This window comes from Molothrus aeneus, chromosome 6, assembly GCF_037042795.1.
Source record: "Molothrus aeneus isolate 106 chromosome 6, BPBGC_Maene_1.0, whole genome shotgun sequence".
Lineage (NCBI taxonomy): Eukaryota > Metazoa > Chordata > Aves > Passeriformes > Icteridae > Molothrus > Molothrus aeneus.
The window spans coordinates 32,750,200-32,769,700 of NC_089651.1; the positions used below are offsets into that span (position 1 = coordinate 32,750,200).

General features: G+C 33.6%; 1 protein-coding gene across 2 annotated transcripts in view; it reads right to left on the minus strand.

Annotated features, from left to right (window-relative positions):
• The window catches only part of CDIN1 (CDAN1 interacting nuclease 1), a 123,576-nt gene that overhangs the window by 53,998 nt on the left and 50,077 nt on the right, over positions 1-19,501 (minus strand). For both annotated transcript variants that reach the window (XM_066551986.1, XM_066551987.1), the window contains 5 exons: positions 18,631-18,710; positions 18,227-18,276; positions 15,345-15,412; positions 10,206-10,271; positions 7,795-7,900 (listed from right to left, as the gene is read on the minus strand). In XM_066551986.1, coding sequence (XP_066408083.1) covers positions 7,795-7,900; positions 10,206-10,271; positions 15,345-15,412; positions 18,227-18,276; positions 18,631-18,710 — 370 coding nt within the window. The remainder of the gene's footprint in view (positions 1-7,794; positions 7,901-10,205; positions 10,272-15,344; positions 15,413-18,226; positions 18,277-18,630; positions 18,711-19,501) is intronic.

A 19,501-nucleotide genomic window follows, 5' to 3' on the forward strand; every position in this document is an offset into this window, starting at 1 on the left:
TTGCAGTAGTTATGAAACAAAGTACTAAAAAACTGAAAGTAATTTAAGAAATGAATCCCCATCATACAGTTTCCAAGAATTTACAAGAAGGAACATTTTACAATCTCTACAAAAGTATGTAATTGAACATAAACTGGTGGTACTGAGGCAGGAAAAATATTCTTGATGCAACAATGTATTTCTTATTGTTAAAATAATTTTTACCAGACCAGAAATGCATTTGAACTTAAGAATTATATAATGCAGCATTTTAAAAAACACACAAACACCAACAAGCATTTTGCTCTGCCACTCCGAAGCTTTATTAAGACACAGCTGATGATGTGCTTAATGCAACTTATCCAAATATCCTCAGTGCCTCCATTAATACAAGATTAGTGTTCTAGGGAAGCAGATTCTTGTGCTCTGGAAACAGGAATCCATATTGTACAATCACTCAGAATAAACAAAATGTAGGAAGTTTCAATATATACATTTCAGTCTCATCTTTCATCAAAAGAAACTCTCTCAGAGCTCTCACAGACGCTGAATAAAAACCTGGTACACGATAGTGTATTTCTTTTTCCTTGAGCCAAGATTTAGGTGCAAGGAATTTGTGCAACTGAGTGGAAATGTAATTCCTGTCCATTAACTGCCCAGGGACTACGAATCCACTCATTTTGTACTTCAAATAACTTCGATTGTGCATTAACCTCACCAGTCTCATACTTTTAAATGCTTTATTTACTGAGTCCTATCTGTAATCAGCTATTGACATTATTTATTTTTTCCTTATATTAGTACATACAGTTTTGTATTCTATACATAGTAATTTATCATTTAATATATTAAAGGCTGCTTAAGACAAACAAAATTCCTCCACCTCTTGGACTTTTTTTGAAAAATTTACTGGATGCTCAATATATATAATATTCAATAGCATGTGAGAATAATTTTTATGCAACTCTGATAGTTAGAAAGATAGATAACTCAATTATTAGATCATCTATCAAAATATTCAGATGTGTAAGAGGCTACTAAAAAGATTGATGACTGAGAAAGTCCACTGATTCTCTAGCCATCATATCCACACATTTGGCTAGACAACATTTTTCGCTGCCTTCACAAGCAAGCTTCATTACCCATCACTCCACTGAAAAGAGTTTATTATGAGGCTGCCATCTTGGCAAGACTATTATTTAGATGATAAATGTTGGGGGAAAAAGTGTGTCTAGATATTTTTTTTTAACATGAGCTTTTTGACAGATAAAACAAATAGCATCTACATTTCTAATTAACTTAAATTTGGCATATACAAATATAGGTCAGTAAAGCTATGATATGCTACTAGATTATCTTCTGTCTGAATCTTGCCCTTAATTTGCAAAATGTAAATTAACTAATTAGAAGAAAAGCAGCATTATTTGTGACAAAATGCTGCTTCTACTTTTTTTACTTTGTGACATTTACGATCAACTATAGTCCTTCATTCTAATTTCTAGTAGATGGATAATTATGGTAAAACTAATTTATTAGTCTTTTAGCATTGTAACCCAAATAAAAACTTGAGATTTCTAAAGGCAAAGAAGCACAACAACTGCAACATGTAGCTAAATGACATACTTGCCAGTTTTACTTTCATTCACAATATTATGCTCTTAACATACCTTGCATGTATACAGGTATGAATATTTGCACTTTCAATGCTCAAGTACCTGACTCACAGGAAAGTCCCTATTAGTATTCTTAAAATTTCCTTGAAATCTCTGCATCCCTTCTGCGTGTGATGCACAGTAACAATAATACTCTGATGCTTTGTTCATTAGTACTAAGAGTAAAATTTCACTTCAGATGCCTGTTACCCTCTTCAATTGTCATTTGAAAGGAATTAGACTAGCACCTCCAGAGTTAGAAAAAGGAAGAGGGAGCTGATCATTCTTGAGTTTCAGCCCAGCAACTTGACCTTGTTAAATAAAAAATATATGATATCATAGCTCACAGAAAGGAATTTTTTTGCTTTGGATTGGTTTTCACTAGTAGTAGGTAGATAAAGAACCAACACTAAAAGATACATTGAAAATGTCGGATGTAAATGTCAATTAAAAATTACAAGGAATTCTGAAAGGTAAGGTCTGTGGGGGGTTGACATTATTTGACATAGTGGAGTGTGTGCAACCAGGCCTTTGGCAAGAATAGCAGGATCTATGCTGTCAGCTCTTATCATACATAAACTTAGATGCTTGTCTAATCTGAATGAGAAATACCAGGAGAACTGGAGCTGAAGCCTTGCAGTAGTATGGAAGGAAGCTGAAAATGCTCTATCTAAACTACACGAATTTCCTGCAACAACAAAATATTTAAGACAGTACGGAAATATATAAGGGAAAGATAACGTAAACAAAGACATATACTGCTTCTTTTACTATTTTTAAAGTTCAGGATGTAACAATCTAGTAGTGAAAGAGGCTTACATAAGAGCATTAAATTATAATGAAAATCCCAGTTTCATGCCTGTATGAAATAAAATACCTAAGGAGAACAATGCATGAAAATATATACTTAATATCAATCACTCAGATACAAATGATAATATTAATAAAATATGGCCTGTTCCTTCTTTGCTTTGACAAAAATTAGTTTTGATACAAAATAAAACAATCTACAATACTCAGCAAAACAATTAACTTATGCTATGCATAAGCCATGGTCTCAGTCAAAATGTCTTCATGCTCTGTTTTTCAATTGTGTAGTTGAAGAGAGCATGACAGGTTTAAACATTACTTATAACATTACTTTTGAGCTGGAGTAAAAAATATATTTTTCATAAGATACATGTTGATTTTTATACTGTTCATGTGTCACTAAATAAAGACAAAAATAATTAATATGAAATGCTATTGGAGATAGGCTGAATGTGTCCAGGACTTTGCCAAGTGCAGAGATACGCTTCTGTATGTGTTTGTGTGTACATTACATATATTACACTTGTATCTGTTATTCTTGCAGAAAAACATGGAATTTTATCATCTTCACAAAGTACACTACTGCATTTTCTACTAGAAAAGTAGTAGAAAATAGCATTTTTCACTGCTCTTGGTTCTCTTCTTGTCTATAAACAAACATATCTTACTCAGTGCTGCTAAGGTTAGCAAGTTGGCATAGTAATTAACTTTAAAAAGATAATTAGTTTTGAAGAAACCTACTATATAAAGTCCTAAACAGTAAAAATCACCTTCAACTCGCTCTTCAATCTACATCCTATTTTGTTTAAGATTAATTTAGTAATTCAAGTGGAGCCAGGAGGGAGAGAAAAAGGAGCATAGCAAAACACAGCATGTGTGAAAATCTACAAGCATTAGATAGCTAAACAAACCCTAAGTCCCTCGGTGTAGCAGTAAGGTCAAAACCTTTCAGCATTGTACCAGTGTGTCAAAATATGTCAACAAACCATCATACTTCAAGAAGAAGAATGACCTTTCAGTTCTTCATGTTTGGGCTGCTTTGGATACCGGGTATGCATGAACAGTTTTCCTAGCCACTTGACAACTGTAACTCCCAAGATTTCCTCCAAGTCAAGTTGCTACAATGGTTTCCAACTCACCAAAACAATTGTTTAAACCATCTGCAACTGAAGAATACTAAACTTGTTAATGGAACAGACATCCACAAACCCACAGCAGATCTCCCTCTTCCCCTATAAACTACAATCAGACAACACTTCTTACTTCAACAGTCTTCACAGTAACCTGTTAAACCAATTTAAAGAGGTAAACAGCAAAAAATGCCTGTAATTCTGATCTCCTAATTCAGTCTTTGCTCACAAAGAATTCATCCTTACTGTCAACTCTAAATGAATTTGAATGCAAAACTTTTCTCACAAAAACCTAGGAACACATTATCTGAGTTTGTGTTATGAAATACAATCTTTTGCATCATTTCTGTTTGTACTTATCTGAATTAAATACCCTTTTATTAATCGACAGGGCTCTATGATAATTTAATAATTTTACTATGACTTATAGCTATGAACTGAAGTCCCAAGATTAAGCATAATGTACCTTTTAACAACACAATGAATCATGAATTTAAGCTTCCGAAAAGTGTGATTATTATTTTTAAATGACTTACGAGAAACTTGATTTTATTTATTCTTTCAAAAAAGCAGAAGCAGAGGACTAAACATTTAGAAAAAAACCCAAATGCTGGAAGGAATCTACTAGAGAGATGACTTACCATTTTTATTCAAAGAGAAGATGAAATGCTTCTTTTTCACTATGCGAAATTGCCTTTAGTTTTATAACAGTGTCAAATATAACATTTTCCTATGCTTTTCCTCACCTATAGTAAAGTTTCTTTAGCTAATAATGACATCAAGCTATCTCCTGGGACTCTTTAGAAATTACATTCCAGACTGTACATATGCCTTAGCCATGCTTGAAGAAGATAGAAAATTTAAATTGCTGTATTTGAGTTTATATCTTACAGCAAGTCACTGACAGTGCACCCACTAATTACTGTTTGAACCATGTGTTGATGATCTGTATATCCTTAGAAAACAGTAGTCATGCCTGTCAGCTCTGACTAACAGAATTTTACAGCTAGGACTCCAATTTTTAATTTAATTTTAAAAAAGTTATAAAATCAGACACTATGGAGAAAAGAAAAAGAAACAGCAACATCCATCTAAACTCTAAAATAATTTACAACATGTTCACAGACCCCATTTTAAAATGCAATCTGTGTAACTTGCTGTTCATACTCTCCAAATTACCTTTGGTCACACTAACAATTCAATAGCTTTTATTCTCATAGTTACAACAAATACACCAATGTAGACCAGTGAAAAATGAAAAGTATGGTGTCTACTGCTTGTGCACAAAGCAATTATATTTTGTACATGGAGTTTCTTTGTTTACCCAGTAGCAGTGTAAGCTACAGTCCACTCAGTGGATGCCACCGCTCTGAAGGAATAAACATACTGAGGGAAGTATATTAATCACTTCATACTAAGTTTGACCAGTATATAAAATAGCTTTTTTTCCTAAAACATAACTCTGCAAAATCAATCTGGGAACATGCAAGACCAAACTTGCTTTTATGTGTTTCTTTATTATTGAAAAATCTCAATATCTAAACAACACCTTATATTATAATTGTGCAAATCCACTGACAAGGTACACTTTGTACATTTTTAATGTGAAGCTTAATTTGAAGATGAGGTTGCAGTGCACCACTGCAATTGAAAATTGCTTAACAATACCATTGATGTATGAGCCATAAAAAACCTTGCTAAGCTGTCCCTGCAGAACTCAGAGTAATAAAAAGGTGTTCTTCTGCACTGAGGTGAACAGACATGGTTGACTGCATCTAGGGAGCTGTTCTGTTAAATGAGAAAGTGCCATTTCTTTCCTGTCAGTACAGACCAATTTAAGACACTCACAGATTTAGTTAGCACAGAGTACAGGATTTAATGAAATACACACATAACAGCAAACAAGCCCCAGCTATGTTCAAAGCTTTCAGTCAGATTCTGAATAAAATTCATCTTACATCTGTGACATGTGAGAAAAGAACACAGAAACCTTTCCAGGTTGACTCACAATTTTTAGATAAGCAATAAAAAAGCTGAACAGAAAAGGTCTAAATCCTCTCACTTTCATTCCTTTCGAAGTATCTAGATTTGTGTTTCTCTCCACATCTAACAGGTGATACAGATTTTCTTTTGAATTTCATTTCTGCTTTAAGTTCAACCAATGGATCAGGTTTAAAAAATCCTAAACTGTTACTTGAGCATCATATCAACTCTATTGTGAACTCTTGCTTGTTCTCCAAATAATCTCTCTTTCAAGAGGAAGTGAGACACAAAGGTGTAGTGAATTGACTGAGAATCTGGTTGTCTCTTGAGAGACCTCTGCATAGACTGATAAAATAATACAAAATTGGTTCACAGTTTGTGCAGTTACAACTGTGTTCTTTCACATCAATAGTTCCAGAGACCAATGAAACTTAACTCTCTAACCTACATGCAACCTAATCTGTCAACATGTGTTCATTAACCCAACTGTTATTATATTAGAAACTACAGTAATTCAGAACTCATTTCAGAAGATGTGGCTCTGTCAGCTTGGCCAAGCAGTACCAAAATTAAAACTAACAGGATTTATTCTTTAAAAAACCCCACAGAAATCTGCCTAATTTCCATAATTAACCAAAAGTTTTGATTTAGGGTGTAACTAATCTTACTATGGAGAGTTCTAGTTTCCTTTATATGAATGTAAATTCACTGCATTTAAGAATCAACCATTCTTGTACATCTCAACTTAGTATCTTTACACTCAAGTTATCAGTTTGAAACTCACTTCTTGGAGGTGCTCTTCTCTGATACCATAATGGATGCCTTCAAACACACCCTGTACACTCAGGAAGTATTCCAGTACATCTAATGGTCTTCTTCCAGCCTGAGCTGCTCCATTTCCTTTACACCGACATGCAGGTCAGCAATGTTTGCATCACAATCTTTCCTGCCATTCTCACCATTTGCCTAGATATCATATGCACTCAAATTTCTTTCTAAGTTTTACATTCAGTGTTTCACAATTTACTTTCTACAACTCTTCTAGAATACAATATCATCATCCAACAATTGACAGCCTTCCAAGTTTCCCATTACCTTGATTCAAGCTTTCCAACTCTCTGCTTTCTGGGATTGTCAGGCAAGAGCAGGTCCTTTTTCTATCAATCAAGAATGTTGCTGCAGAGCATAATTCTGCACTTTAATGATGTTATTGTCAAGATCTGATTTCCCTTTCTCTGCTGCTTTCTATTGAACCTGCTTTTAAGGTATCTTCAAAGGTAATGCTAGCAATTTTCATATTCAGCTGAAATACTAATGGTCACCAGACTAGTCTCTGATATTGGAACAGAGACTGTTGCATGTTCACAAACTGTGCCATGTTCTCCACTATCCCTCTGATGGTCTCTTGTGGACACTGAGAAGACTTCTAAATTTATGTTTTAAAAAAATCTGTTATTAAAGGTTTAATTTGCCTCACTATCTTGCTTAGGGTTCTAATACATAGAAAAATGGCATTGAAGATGAAGCATTGTGTTTAGTATTCTTTTAAGAGGAGGTGAGGAGGTGTCTAGTGAGGAGGTGTCTAGTACCATGGAAATATTTATAAATATACACAATAATGACTTTTAGAACAATAAAGCAGAAGCATTTTAACCATATTTAAAAGAAAATATCTTTACACCAATACCATCAACATCCCACAAAATTCTGTCTAGCACAACTTTTGTTCCCCCTTATACTGCAAATACTTACTACATTTTCAACTTGAAGATAATTGTAATTATTGCTTCCAATGTACAAAAGAAATACTTCATAAAAAAAACCCCACTGCGAAACAGTACTGTCCTACTTACAATGACAATGAGCAATAATGTCCTTTATACACAAACCTCACTTGGTTAGACTGGGAAAATATTTTAACAAATTTGTCATTTTGTACATACTCCATAACATTACAGCAAAATCTTCCTTCTAAGTTAGGTATTAAAAAACTGGCATATAACTTCTGTACCAACATCACTTACTCTAGCATCACTGTAAAATCACCATATATTTTTGCTGCATGTTAAAAATTAAGATCTAAATTTTTCATAAATATTTCAGCACAGCAACCTGAAATGCTAATTAATGACATTCAAAATATCAGATTAATAATGTGTAGAGTCAGTAGAGTTTTATCCAATAACTTCTTTTTAAAATGAAATCCTATTTATCTATAAGGAAAAAGAACAGAAATATACCTGTTCCAGTAGCTCCAAAACTGGTCCTGCAAGTGGGCTTGGTGGCTACTTTCGTCACCAAATGAGGCTTTGCTTTCAATCCAGTGAATGATGTGTCCTTCCACAGCTAGGGTGACAGCAAAAAACAAACTGAACTCTGAAAATCACACTCAACAGCCTGTAAGACTGTGTTAGGGAACATTCTATTTACTCCACAATCTACCACACAATTCGTGCTTGCAACCAGGTTACATATTTGTAAAATTTATCTTTCAAATATGTACATAGGGCATTTAAAAAAAAATACCAGAAAATACTTCAAACAGATAATCACATGAATTTCAGTTTAATTACACCCTGTTCCACATATCTGCATTTATTCTAACACAAAGAGAATGTAAAAAAAAAGAGATTATACTAAGAAGCAGTTGTAGTCTTCTACTACCCTTACTTTGCTGGAAGGAAGTTGTCAGATAAGAAATTGGAAATTTCTGCTGAATGATAAAAACAGTTAGATAAGCTGCTAAAGACAGACACTTGCCACCAATCCACAATGGAAGGTATAAGAAAGGGAAGGAAATTTATCCTGGACATGTGTCTGCTTCCTGTCTTTTGTAAAACCAATAATGCTTCATCAGAAAAGTTAGGAGTAAGAAGGCTTATGTGAAAAAATATGATTTTGTTTCTATGCTTTGGTATTTGCTTTAGTTCATGTCTTTCCTCATTTCTTGCAGGAGTGAACTACTAATATTAATAAAATAATTTTTTTTTTTTTGAAAAAGGAATGTCCTCTCTTAATGGCAATGAAATTTTGCAGAAGAAATCATGAGTATCACTCTAAAAGATCATTCTTTCTCCAAAAAGGTGTTGTTAGGTATCATTGTTAAGATCTTTAAAAATGTTATGGTTATTTTGAGTTACCTACAATATCCATAATGCCTTAGCATAAATTTAACTTGGAATGAGGTTTTCAGAGAGCATGCAAACCTAGAAGCACTACACAGAAAAATTACAAGAGGCTATAGCAGCAAATGATTGACCACAGACTGCAAAATTACTCAGGGAATCTGGGAAAATAACTCATGAAGCCACCACACTAAGCTCTATGTGCCACCACTGCCCAGCTCTCAGTAACCCAGTTAACTTGTGTAGGCCCACACTACTACATCCTTCCCCACCCCCAACACTTTAGACCCCAGGAGATAAAACAGCTGAGGTAAAATCAGCTCAGATGCTATTTCTAAGAAACATCTGCCTTTCCTAGGTTTGTACTCAGTCATGAAGAAAAGAATCCAAGGACTGCTATACCTTAGTTCAGACAACAGGTAGAACATGATTTCCTGTAAGTCTCAGGTGATTACAGTAACTTGAAAGAACCAATGCACTGTTATTATTTGAATTTGAGACAAATATATGCAAATGAATTATTACTATTTTTAACCTTCTTTCTAATAGGGTAATAATACAAAAATAATTTTTTTGGGTGTTCCCTGGTTTCCCTTCTTAAGAATTAAAAACAATAGTTGCTTTGCTAGTTTCCTTTTGATCAAGATCCTGAATAGGTGGAATATAACCTCATGTTTCTAATATAAAAGTGGGTACGCTTAACACCATGTGTGTACTGTGTTTATTATGGTCCACATTACTGGGCAATGCTACTAATGTATGCAACTTTCTGAAGAGCAGGTAAAGAGGGAAGCAGGCTCTTTTCAGAGGTGTCCAGTAACAGGACCAGTGGCAATGGGTACAAACTTACACACAGGAGGCTCCACCTGAACATCAGCAACCACTTTTTCACTATGAGGGTGCTGAGCATAGGCACATGTGACCTAGAAAGACTGTGGATACTCCCTCCTTGCTGATATTCAAGTGCTGTCACATGGCCTCAAGACCAGAAAAGGCAGATGAACTTTAACATGACCTTTATACTTCCTTTTTACCTTATTCTTTCTTGCTATTCAGGCTTTTAAAAAACAGTAAAGAACTGCAGAGTTGTATTTGGATGCAAAGTGATGGTAAAAGAATAACTGCACAATAACAAACCTTTATGCAATGACCTACAGGTGTAATGTAATAATCTTAAGACTATGAACTGATTTGATCTAGAATTAAAAGACATTTATAGCTATTTCAGAGTTTATTTCAGAAGGGTAGTGGGTAGATTACATTATTGGGAGCAGGGATTTGGGGGTTTTTAGTGTTGTTTTTTTGTCCTTTTTTTTTGTTAATGAGATAAAAACATGCAGAGACTAAAGAAGAAAGACTATTTAGGATCAAACCTCTCTGACTCAAACTAGAAGTTCTTAGAATGATTGGGTAACTCCTGAAGGGACTTATTTACAGTATCTTAGAATATGCTTCGCTTAAGTAGCCATAATATTTTAGATGAGTACTTCTACACAAAATAATAAAAATTCTTTTAAAAGACTTACCTATTGGCACTTCTAAAATAAAGTCTGGTGTTTTGTCATAACCCTTTGCACGAAGCTGCTCTTCAGCTGTACGTAGAAAATAAGAACTACTGTTTATGAAACTATTCCATTAAGTAGACAGCAGCATAATTAATTTTATTCTAAATAAGAGTGCAAGAATTACTAATGCAGTCATACATATCTTTCTTATGCATGCAATGCTGTGTCAGATTAAATGAACCTTTGTAGAAAACCTGAAGCATGGATATAAAAATGCTTCTTTGTCATCCCTGCATTTTTATGTCTTCATTATAAACATCATTAATTCAAGCTGTCATACAGTATTTTATAACCTCCAAATATTCAAAATAAAGAGGTATATTCACTGATTGAAAGAAGAGTCTCTCCACCTTCGGATGTGTTAAGATTAATCCTACCAGCACCACAAATGTAGATATACTGTCGCTGCTGCCTTGGTTTTATTTTTAATGTTAGCATAAAATTGTTAAAGAAAAAGAGCAAGAAAATCCTTCTCTCCCAGAAATTTATTAAAGTAAAGAAGAACCGTAATTTTAGTTTCTTTTGCATTCTGGATTCTGTAGAATTTTTCCAGTTTCTGAACATAGATTTAGACATTCTGCTAACATTATGTCTACAACTTTATTGTTTAAAAATATTAAAGCTGAGTATTTCAATAAATAATAATGGATGAGCAAGACAAAACTGCAGAAGGGAAAAGAAGCTCCCTTTTAAAAAAAAGGAAAAATAAAAGAAGAAAGTAAAAAAGCCCATGCCACCCCTCAATATTTTTAAACTATTGTCCTTGATTTCTGATACCATTACATTGGTATTTCTGAAACACCATTTCTCCATTAGAATTTGGAGTGACCTGGTCATTCAATTCCAGGCATGGCTTTCTGTCTTCACCCAAGCTCAACTAATGGCACTACCTAGTAACAAGTAAGGCTGTGTAGCCCCTTAACACCTTCTGGGCTGTTGACATTGTCATGCATCCCATTCGCCTTTCTACATCACCTTTGATTAAAATTAATGGTCCATTCTCACTGTTGGGTAGCTTATTTCCAATCCATTTATCAGGTTAGGACAGTAGTTTCATGGCCAATGTTCAGAACTCAGTTTTTGAATACTTTGTGCAAATCCTGAAAGGTCAGCAGTTTGAGTCCAAGTAACATTTTAATGACAAGAAAAACATACTAACTTAGAAATCAAAATACTGTAATATTGCCAAAATCAAACCCTCCCACTCTTTTTCATTGAAAAATGTAACTCTTAAGTATTTTATACAGTGAACCAATTCTGAAATTGGAACAGAAGTAAATTTGGAAAGCTGAACATTCATGTCAGTGTAAACTGCAATAGGTGTTTATTCTTTTTGAGTGGTACTATAGTTTTTTTTTTTTAATTTTGAGAGCATTTCTTCACTATAAACACACTACACTAAATAGAAGTCTTTGCAATGTGGCACTTCATTATCACATAATAAAAGATTATTACTCTTATCACATGATAAGATAATGAAAAACATTTCTAGGATTTGGACACAGACTTGGTTTTTGACTAATTTTTGAAACTTAGATTGTCAAGTATACAAATGATGTTAAGATGGAGAAAGTTCTAATTTAACAGAACATCTGAATAGAAAGTTTTATGCCATAATATAAAAATGAATTAATATTCTATGTAATCTTTTAATCCTAATTTTAAAAAACTAACAAAACAATTTTATCCAAATCTAGTTAACTTTAATGTAACAATTAAGAGCAACCTGCTCTTAATTGTTTAAAATAATCTAGCATAGACAATAGGATGTCCCGCCGAAATTTTTTTCATTTAAGAGCAATAGCAATAGAAAGGTCAGTATTTTCTTTCACATCTAACAAATGCTAGTACCACAAAATAAGGGAAATGCACCTTAAAAAACTTACTGAAAACCAAACCAGATGTAAACACGTTTCATAGGTCAACCTGGCAGGTCTCTGAACTGGAATCTGCATCAGCATTACTTTTAATAGTCTTCAGCAATTGTTTTTTCCAGGGTGCCCAAATGCTTTTAAAATCTTTTCATACTAATTCATGGCAAGGAAAAGAACATGTTTTTTGTTTTATATCTGGTTCTAAATGTCTTCATGTGGTTTCTCCTAACATTCCATACTGTGATTAACATTGGAAAACATATTAAAAACCATGTTTATTATTGATGTATCTATCATGTGCAGAAACAGAGCTTTGCATTACTATTTCTCCAAGTGTTTTAAAGCTTTATAACTCTGGGGAAGAAATAATTACCGAAACTCCTCAAAATCACCATAAAATTTTTGTTTTAAACCATAACACCATCAAAAAGAAGTACCAGCTTTTCAGCCCAGGTATGTTTCACATTGGTCCAGAAACTACAGAGGCAGCATTCTGCACCTCAAAAGATCTTTAAACTCCAGCACAGATTAAAAAATAATTCAGTAACTGCTTGAAAGCCAGCCCACAGCAGTTTTGACAGTTACATTTATAAATCCTCAGGTCTGAAAATTATGTGGAAACAGCCCTAATAAGTAGTTTGTCAACAGATACCCCATTAATTTAGATTTTCAACAAAACTGCAGCTTCATCTTTACCATAATGTCACACTCAATCAGAACCATTTAACACATCATTGTTCTTCTACTAACCCTCCTCTGCTGATGCATGAATGAGCTACAACTGCAAATTTAAGATTACAGCAGAAAACACTGATCAGATTTCATGATTTATATCCACTGGTGGAAACCAAAGGAGGATAGAGCTCAATACCTCCCCATATATCTAAAAGCCTTCCTAACATATTCATGGTAAAGGTACAAAAATAAAATTTCTATACAGAACTTAGAAGCTCCTGCCATTTCAGTATGGCATGTGAAGCTGTGAGCCTATTTTGATAAAATGTTTCTATTGATCACTTTAATCTCAGGCAGGCCAAGTGATAAAGACTGGAGAGCTGTGTTTTTGCTGAAGAGAGGACATGGTATATGAAGCACTTCTTATGAAGAGTGGATTAATAAAATGTAACTCCCATTAGTGTGTATAGGTTTCCAGTCAATTCCAGGGTGACTCTGAAGGTATTACTTCTGATCTGTAGGCTTTGAAAGCCAACTGCTCTAGAAACAGACAAATTCTGTCCAGAACCTAAAAAGCTGCTTCATGCTCTAAGACTATACTGAGGCACTTGATATTCACTGTGTCCTGTGACTGTACTTTCCTCTCCTGTACTAGACTCTCTGTTGCTCAGGTGAACACATCTGATACAAACCCCCTGACTATTCTTGAAGCAGTACAGTGGAATAGTACACTAATATGGGAACTTCAAAATTTCTGTTTCTTTGAAACATGTTAAAAAGTAATGGAATTACAAGCCATAAGCCATGTAAATCATAAGCCTTCTTCAAAACAGGAATGAAGTATTACGGAGAAAGCCTGAATTTTCAGACCTATGGGAAATACTGGCATCTCTTCTGTTTTTATGGTGTTTTCTTCAAGCAGTTTTGGAACTAGTTTTTTTGGAAAGGAAAGGTTGTATTGCAAGAGACTTGGTAGGGTTCATCTTGCAGATATTGGGAAAGTTTTTTTTTTAAGAATATCCCAAATATGTCTAAAACCTGAAATGGACACATGATCACAGACATAATAAATACAAATCTTAACATATCTTAAATCATGACTAAACAATACTTCACTATATATAGAATATGAACAACGAATTAAGCTCTCTCATTTCTATCTTCATATTCTAGTAAGTTAATGCATTCTACATGTTTTAATTTGATAGCACAAATTTCTTGGAGCTAATTTCTAAAGAAAAAATTGATGCTCATCCAAAGTCATGAAACAGTAACATTTAAATGTGATTTTTATACTTCTTAAGCTTACACAAGCCAAATAAAATGATAATTTGTTGGGTCGAGGATCCCTTAGTGAGTCCTCCAGTCCATTCCCTCATATCGTGATGGAATTGATTTCATTACCAGCTTTGATAGATGAGTGTCAATCCAGCCTTGAATTTTTCATTGAAGGTGATTCAACAACCTTTCCTGGCAGTTTGTTTTACATTTATTGTTCCTAGAACTGTTTGGTATTTTGGTTTTTTTTAACCATCTTCTCTGCAATTACAGCTTAAGCCTATTACCTGTATCTATGCTCTTACACTCAAATAAGAAAATCTGCCTCTTCATATTTTCATAGTGTCATTCGCAAGCTTGTAATTAATCCTCTCCTTTTTTCACTTTTCTCTAAAATAAAAGAGTACACTAATTCTGTTCCTTAATCATATGGACAAATGTCTTAAAAAGTTTAATAATGCCTTCTAACTTCTTAAATTTGTTTAGTTTCCAAAATCTTAACCTGATATAGCTTCAGGAGAGATCATAGCTCCAGGTAAACCCAGCAAAATTCACACAAATTTAGTACAATGCTCAACCATTAACAGAAGAGAGCATTTCACTTCACTGTCATCTCATCACATAAGGAATCCAAGATTTAAGAAGTCACTGTTTGCAATCACATTTACAGAATGGACCCTTTGAATATTAATCTTTGTTTCAATGGCACTCATGTAAAAGAAACATACTGCAGGCTAAAAGAAAAAAATGAAAGTAACTTCCTAACTAATTAATCCCTAAAATAAAACTTTAAAAATTGGAGTGTAAAAAAGAGTAATTGCATTAATTGGGAAGCAGGGGGCAAAAATTCAGCAGAAACTGCACAGCAAGGTAAATGAGTGAATCTTCTAGCAGTTCTTTAATACATAAAGCATTCTGAAGCTAATATTTCATATGCTTCTTCCTAAATCTCATAAGACCTGGATTATGGCTAATATCTCATGACACCAAAAGTAATACTGCAGCAGATATTAAAGCATTTTTTTCAACTACTTATTCTATAAAATATTAATTGCAAGCCTGTGCATGTGCTGTATATATAGGGTATTAGGTAACTGAGTTCCTGCTCAGTTCTAAATCAATAAAAGATAACATATATAGCATCAATCATATTTTACTCTTCCTGTACTACCTAATATAAGGAGCATTTGGGCTGAATTTTGTCGTAGGTGAACAGTTACCAACATCTCTGAAGTTAAGAATTCACTGGACAGCCTCTGCTACAGATTCTTACCTATGAAAGAGAGATTTTTTTCCAAAAGCATTTCTCGCAGCAAGACTTCGTGCTCATGCCCAATAGCGCTGATAGCTTTAGGTTAAGAAATAGAAGATTACTTTGGAAAAGAAGCAACTTCATAGAAACATCAAAAGTGAATTTATTTGCCTTCATCTGCATTTCAGAAGTGCCCAGTGATATGAACTCTAATTTTTGAAAATCCTTATAGAGATTTTTAGAAGCATACACAACTTTGCAAAAATCAGATTATTGTACCAACAGCATACACTTTATAGAATTAAGACCCATTTAACCATCTCTATTCAGTATATTTAAGGGCAGTATTTCAATTTTTTTCTTTACTGTTTATTCTTCTAAATATAAAAGAAAGTGTGATCCTAAAACCTGCAGTAAAATACCTTTAAAGTTGCACTTTACTGACAAGTGACCAATTCTCCAATCCAGCAAAGGATGAAACGAACTGGTTTTCTTTCTTTATATTTTGAAATTGATAGGTAATACATTCATCTGAAACATCTTACTGTAAAAAAAACCATCCTTTTAATTGATTTTTCAGAAGCATGAACTAAAGTCAGGGAAAGATGAAATCATATTTTATAGTGAAGTCCTTTTCACTTCACCAACAGCCTGTTGATCCAATGTCCTATTCCTTGGAATATGTAAAACAATCACCATATTAAATATTTTTAATATATCCTCTTGGAGGTCAAAGTTCTATTCTGGAAGCTTTTAAGAAAAATCCTATGGAACAATATGATAAAAGATCTTACGTTAAAAGCAGTTAAGCTCCAAATTCTGTTTAAAGTCACTTCTTAAAACGTAAACTACAGATCATCTTACTATTACAGTTAAGTAATTAACTTATATGAACCCTTCATATTGAACAGCAAAAAATAATTCTATGGAATCACTTCACATGTATATACAGCTTATATAAATTGAAACTATGTATTATGTTAAACTCTACTAGCAATTTCAGAACAAAAGGGACAAATGAAGAATGGCAAAAAGGTAGGAAAAATATTGCAAACAGAATTTACAATGCATCATAAGCAAAAACACTTAGTCTATAATAATACCTGTTATTGATGTATGGCAATGACCATGGGGCAAAACTTGTAAATAACATCAGAAGCCATTTTCTACTCATGCAATCTAGCAGCCTAGTTTCCCGTAAGCATCTGAACTATTACTGAAAAATAGCCTCTTGGCATTTACAAAGAGGTTGACTTCATACTTTGGTCCATGCATATACAATTAGATAGTTATATTTAAAATCAATATGCAATCCTTTAGAAGACATTATGCTTTTAAAACCTTAACTTTAAATTGATTTTTAACTATTTTATGCACCTCAAAATTAACATCTAATTCAGCAACATACTTACAGTAATGCACTCCCATAGCTTAGTATTAAACTTTTCTGTACCAAAATGGAATTGAAGAACTCTTCATTACTCTCATTGATGTCACTGCATATTCAACAACCGATCTGAGCCAGAAAATCAGGAGGATATAAAAATCTTTTCTAGACTGCAGGCAAATAAGTCTTAAAAATGGTTCATAATTCTACATTGTGTCTTTGTTATTTTTAAGCTTGGCACTTTCATAAGACTACAGCCAGATTGCTCATCCACAAAATATTAATCTTAAAATTCTGGATATGAAAACCAGTGATCAACAACTGTTTAAAATGTGTGGCTTATTAGGTTAATCCATTTTCAGAGTACTTTGTTTAATTGTGAAGATAATCTCAATGAATATCTAAAATTACAATTAAAAGCACAAAATACAAAGACAATTAGACCTCTATCCTGCTGGTGTTAAAATTAATGGAGGTAGGGCTAAGGCTGTAGTAGACACAAGTGTTTCTAGCAGAAAAAAAGTATTTTTAAGGAGTGACAATCACGTGTATCGCAACTACATGAAGTGCTGTTTTTCATTAATAGCTAAACATCACTGCAGCTTTCCTATCTTGCTGTACAGTGAAACCAAGATTTTCCCCCAAACTGCATGCAGAGATTTATGTAAGGATTCTCTAGGACTTGGGAAGGAACTGCCTCACTAGCCTGCTCAGGGACAGCAGACCATGATTTTGAAAGTTTTCCTTTGACTGCAGATTGAAACAGAAGAGCTGCTCCTGCAAGATTTTATTAAAATAGATTTGGGTTCTTGGTGATCATTCCTACCAAATTATAATCTTAATCTGGAACATTCAGTGCCACACGGAATTCCCTCAGTGTACATACCATATGGCTCTCTAATTAATTATTTCAACACTACAAAAAAATATCCCCGAACATTCAGGATATATAAGTTTTTTACTACAGCTAAATCTCCTTTATGAATAAGAGAAAATAAAAGAACTGCACTGGAGTATCAGATAAGAGTTTAAAAGTACTAATCAGTCAATCACGCTTGAACTGCATTTAAAAAATTTCTGTTAAAACTCATATTCATAACAAAGCAAAGCCATAATGTTGAACATTATGTATGAAACTTATTAATTTCATCACAGAATAACTGAGATTGGAAGGTATCTCCAGAGATCATATAGTCCAACTCCACCACTCAAAGCATGGTCACTTAGTCTTAAACAAAAACCAGATATGCATTTCAACTAATCAAAACCACAGAGGTTCAATGAGGCATATATATGAATGTATAACCAGCAAACTGACATCCTCCCATGGTCCATCTGATTTTTGTTAGTTAAGAGAAAGCTCTGCAGTGACCCTCTAGCTGACTGAATGTAAAAGAGAGGAGTATGAAATGTGTTTTGTGAAGCAGAACTTTATGTCAGGTTAAAGCTAGACACATCTCTTCCACACAGTCTAAGCTCATCAATTGTGCACCTAAAATTTTATGGGAAAGGATACTGTTTGATGCAGTCCACCAGTGGTCCATAACAACAGTCATTCACAGTACACTGCAGACAAATAAGAGAAGTAGTATACTGATGGGCAACTACAAAACCATTATAGTTAAAGAGTATCTTAAAAACAGTAATTACTTTTCCTCAAAAAGGCTATCAGATGCTGTTCAGATTTAATCACAAAAAACAAAAACTGCATGCTTTTATTCACTATAAAAGCAAGCTATTAAAAAGTGAAATGCTCCCCTCACAAATATTGCACTGCCATTTATAGTGCACTCTGACCTCACTGATAGTTTATGATGACAGTAATTAAATGAGGTTTAAAATCTTTTACTCGGCTAGGCAGATAACAGAATTGCCACAGGAAAAAAAACCCAAACCAAACAAAACAAGTGTGATTAATACCTGATAGACTTGATTTGCTAGCACTCCATCTGGAATCTGAGAAGGGTCCCGTAGCATGCTATTTATAAGAGTTTTGGAGGCTAGAGAAATAAAAATGAAAAACATACAAAAAACCTGTTAGCTCAGTTACACTTTATTTATAAAAACCATGATGATTTAATAATTTTGGAAATTATCCGCCCAGCAAATACAAACTGACACATTCATAAGTACTTACCCATTCTGACACAATTATCTCTAAAGTCTTGAAACATTAAAGGATTTTATCAGCCCAAGGTGAAAGCAGGCCCTTATTTACTTAGTTCTACTGGACAGTTTGTGCTTTAGAAGCACATACATACTTCTAAGGAAACTGCTTAGTATACAGTAAGTGTAACTCAAAATAACCTTCATGTCCTATTAGAAGATATGTAAAAATTCTAAACAGCCTTTAAGAAACTTTTTAAGGACTTCATGATTCCAATTTGTTAGTTGTTGACACATTTTTCTGAGCATTTAAGAGCTGGAAAAAGGTTTTCTCTGCTTTTTTGAAATGTACAAATATAAGTCAAAAGAAATAAGAAGCTAATTTTAGCACCTATTTGTTTTTACTTACTGATATTAATACTACAATGAAAAAATAATGTAAAAGAGGAGATACCTTTAGTTTATTTTCAAATACAGTCTTAGCAGTCCTCGGCATTGTTTTCTCTCTATGTGTTTAGACTGGGTAGTTGCAAATACCAGTTAATTACTAATAGCAGTGGAAAGACTTTATTCTAGAAAAATACCTTCTAAAAACATCAAATATTTTAAAATTTCTCAGAGAAAATTGAACTCTGCACATCCTGTCTCTGTCCTGGGAACAACCTCTGATGGAGCTCATCTGGTG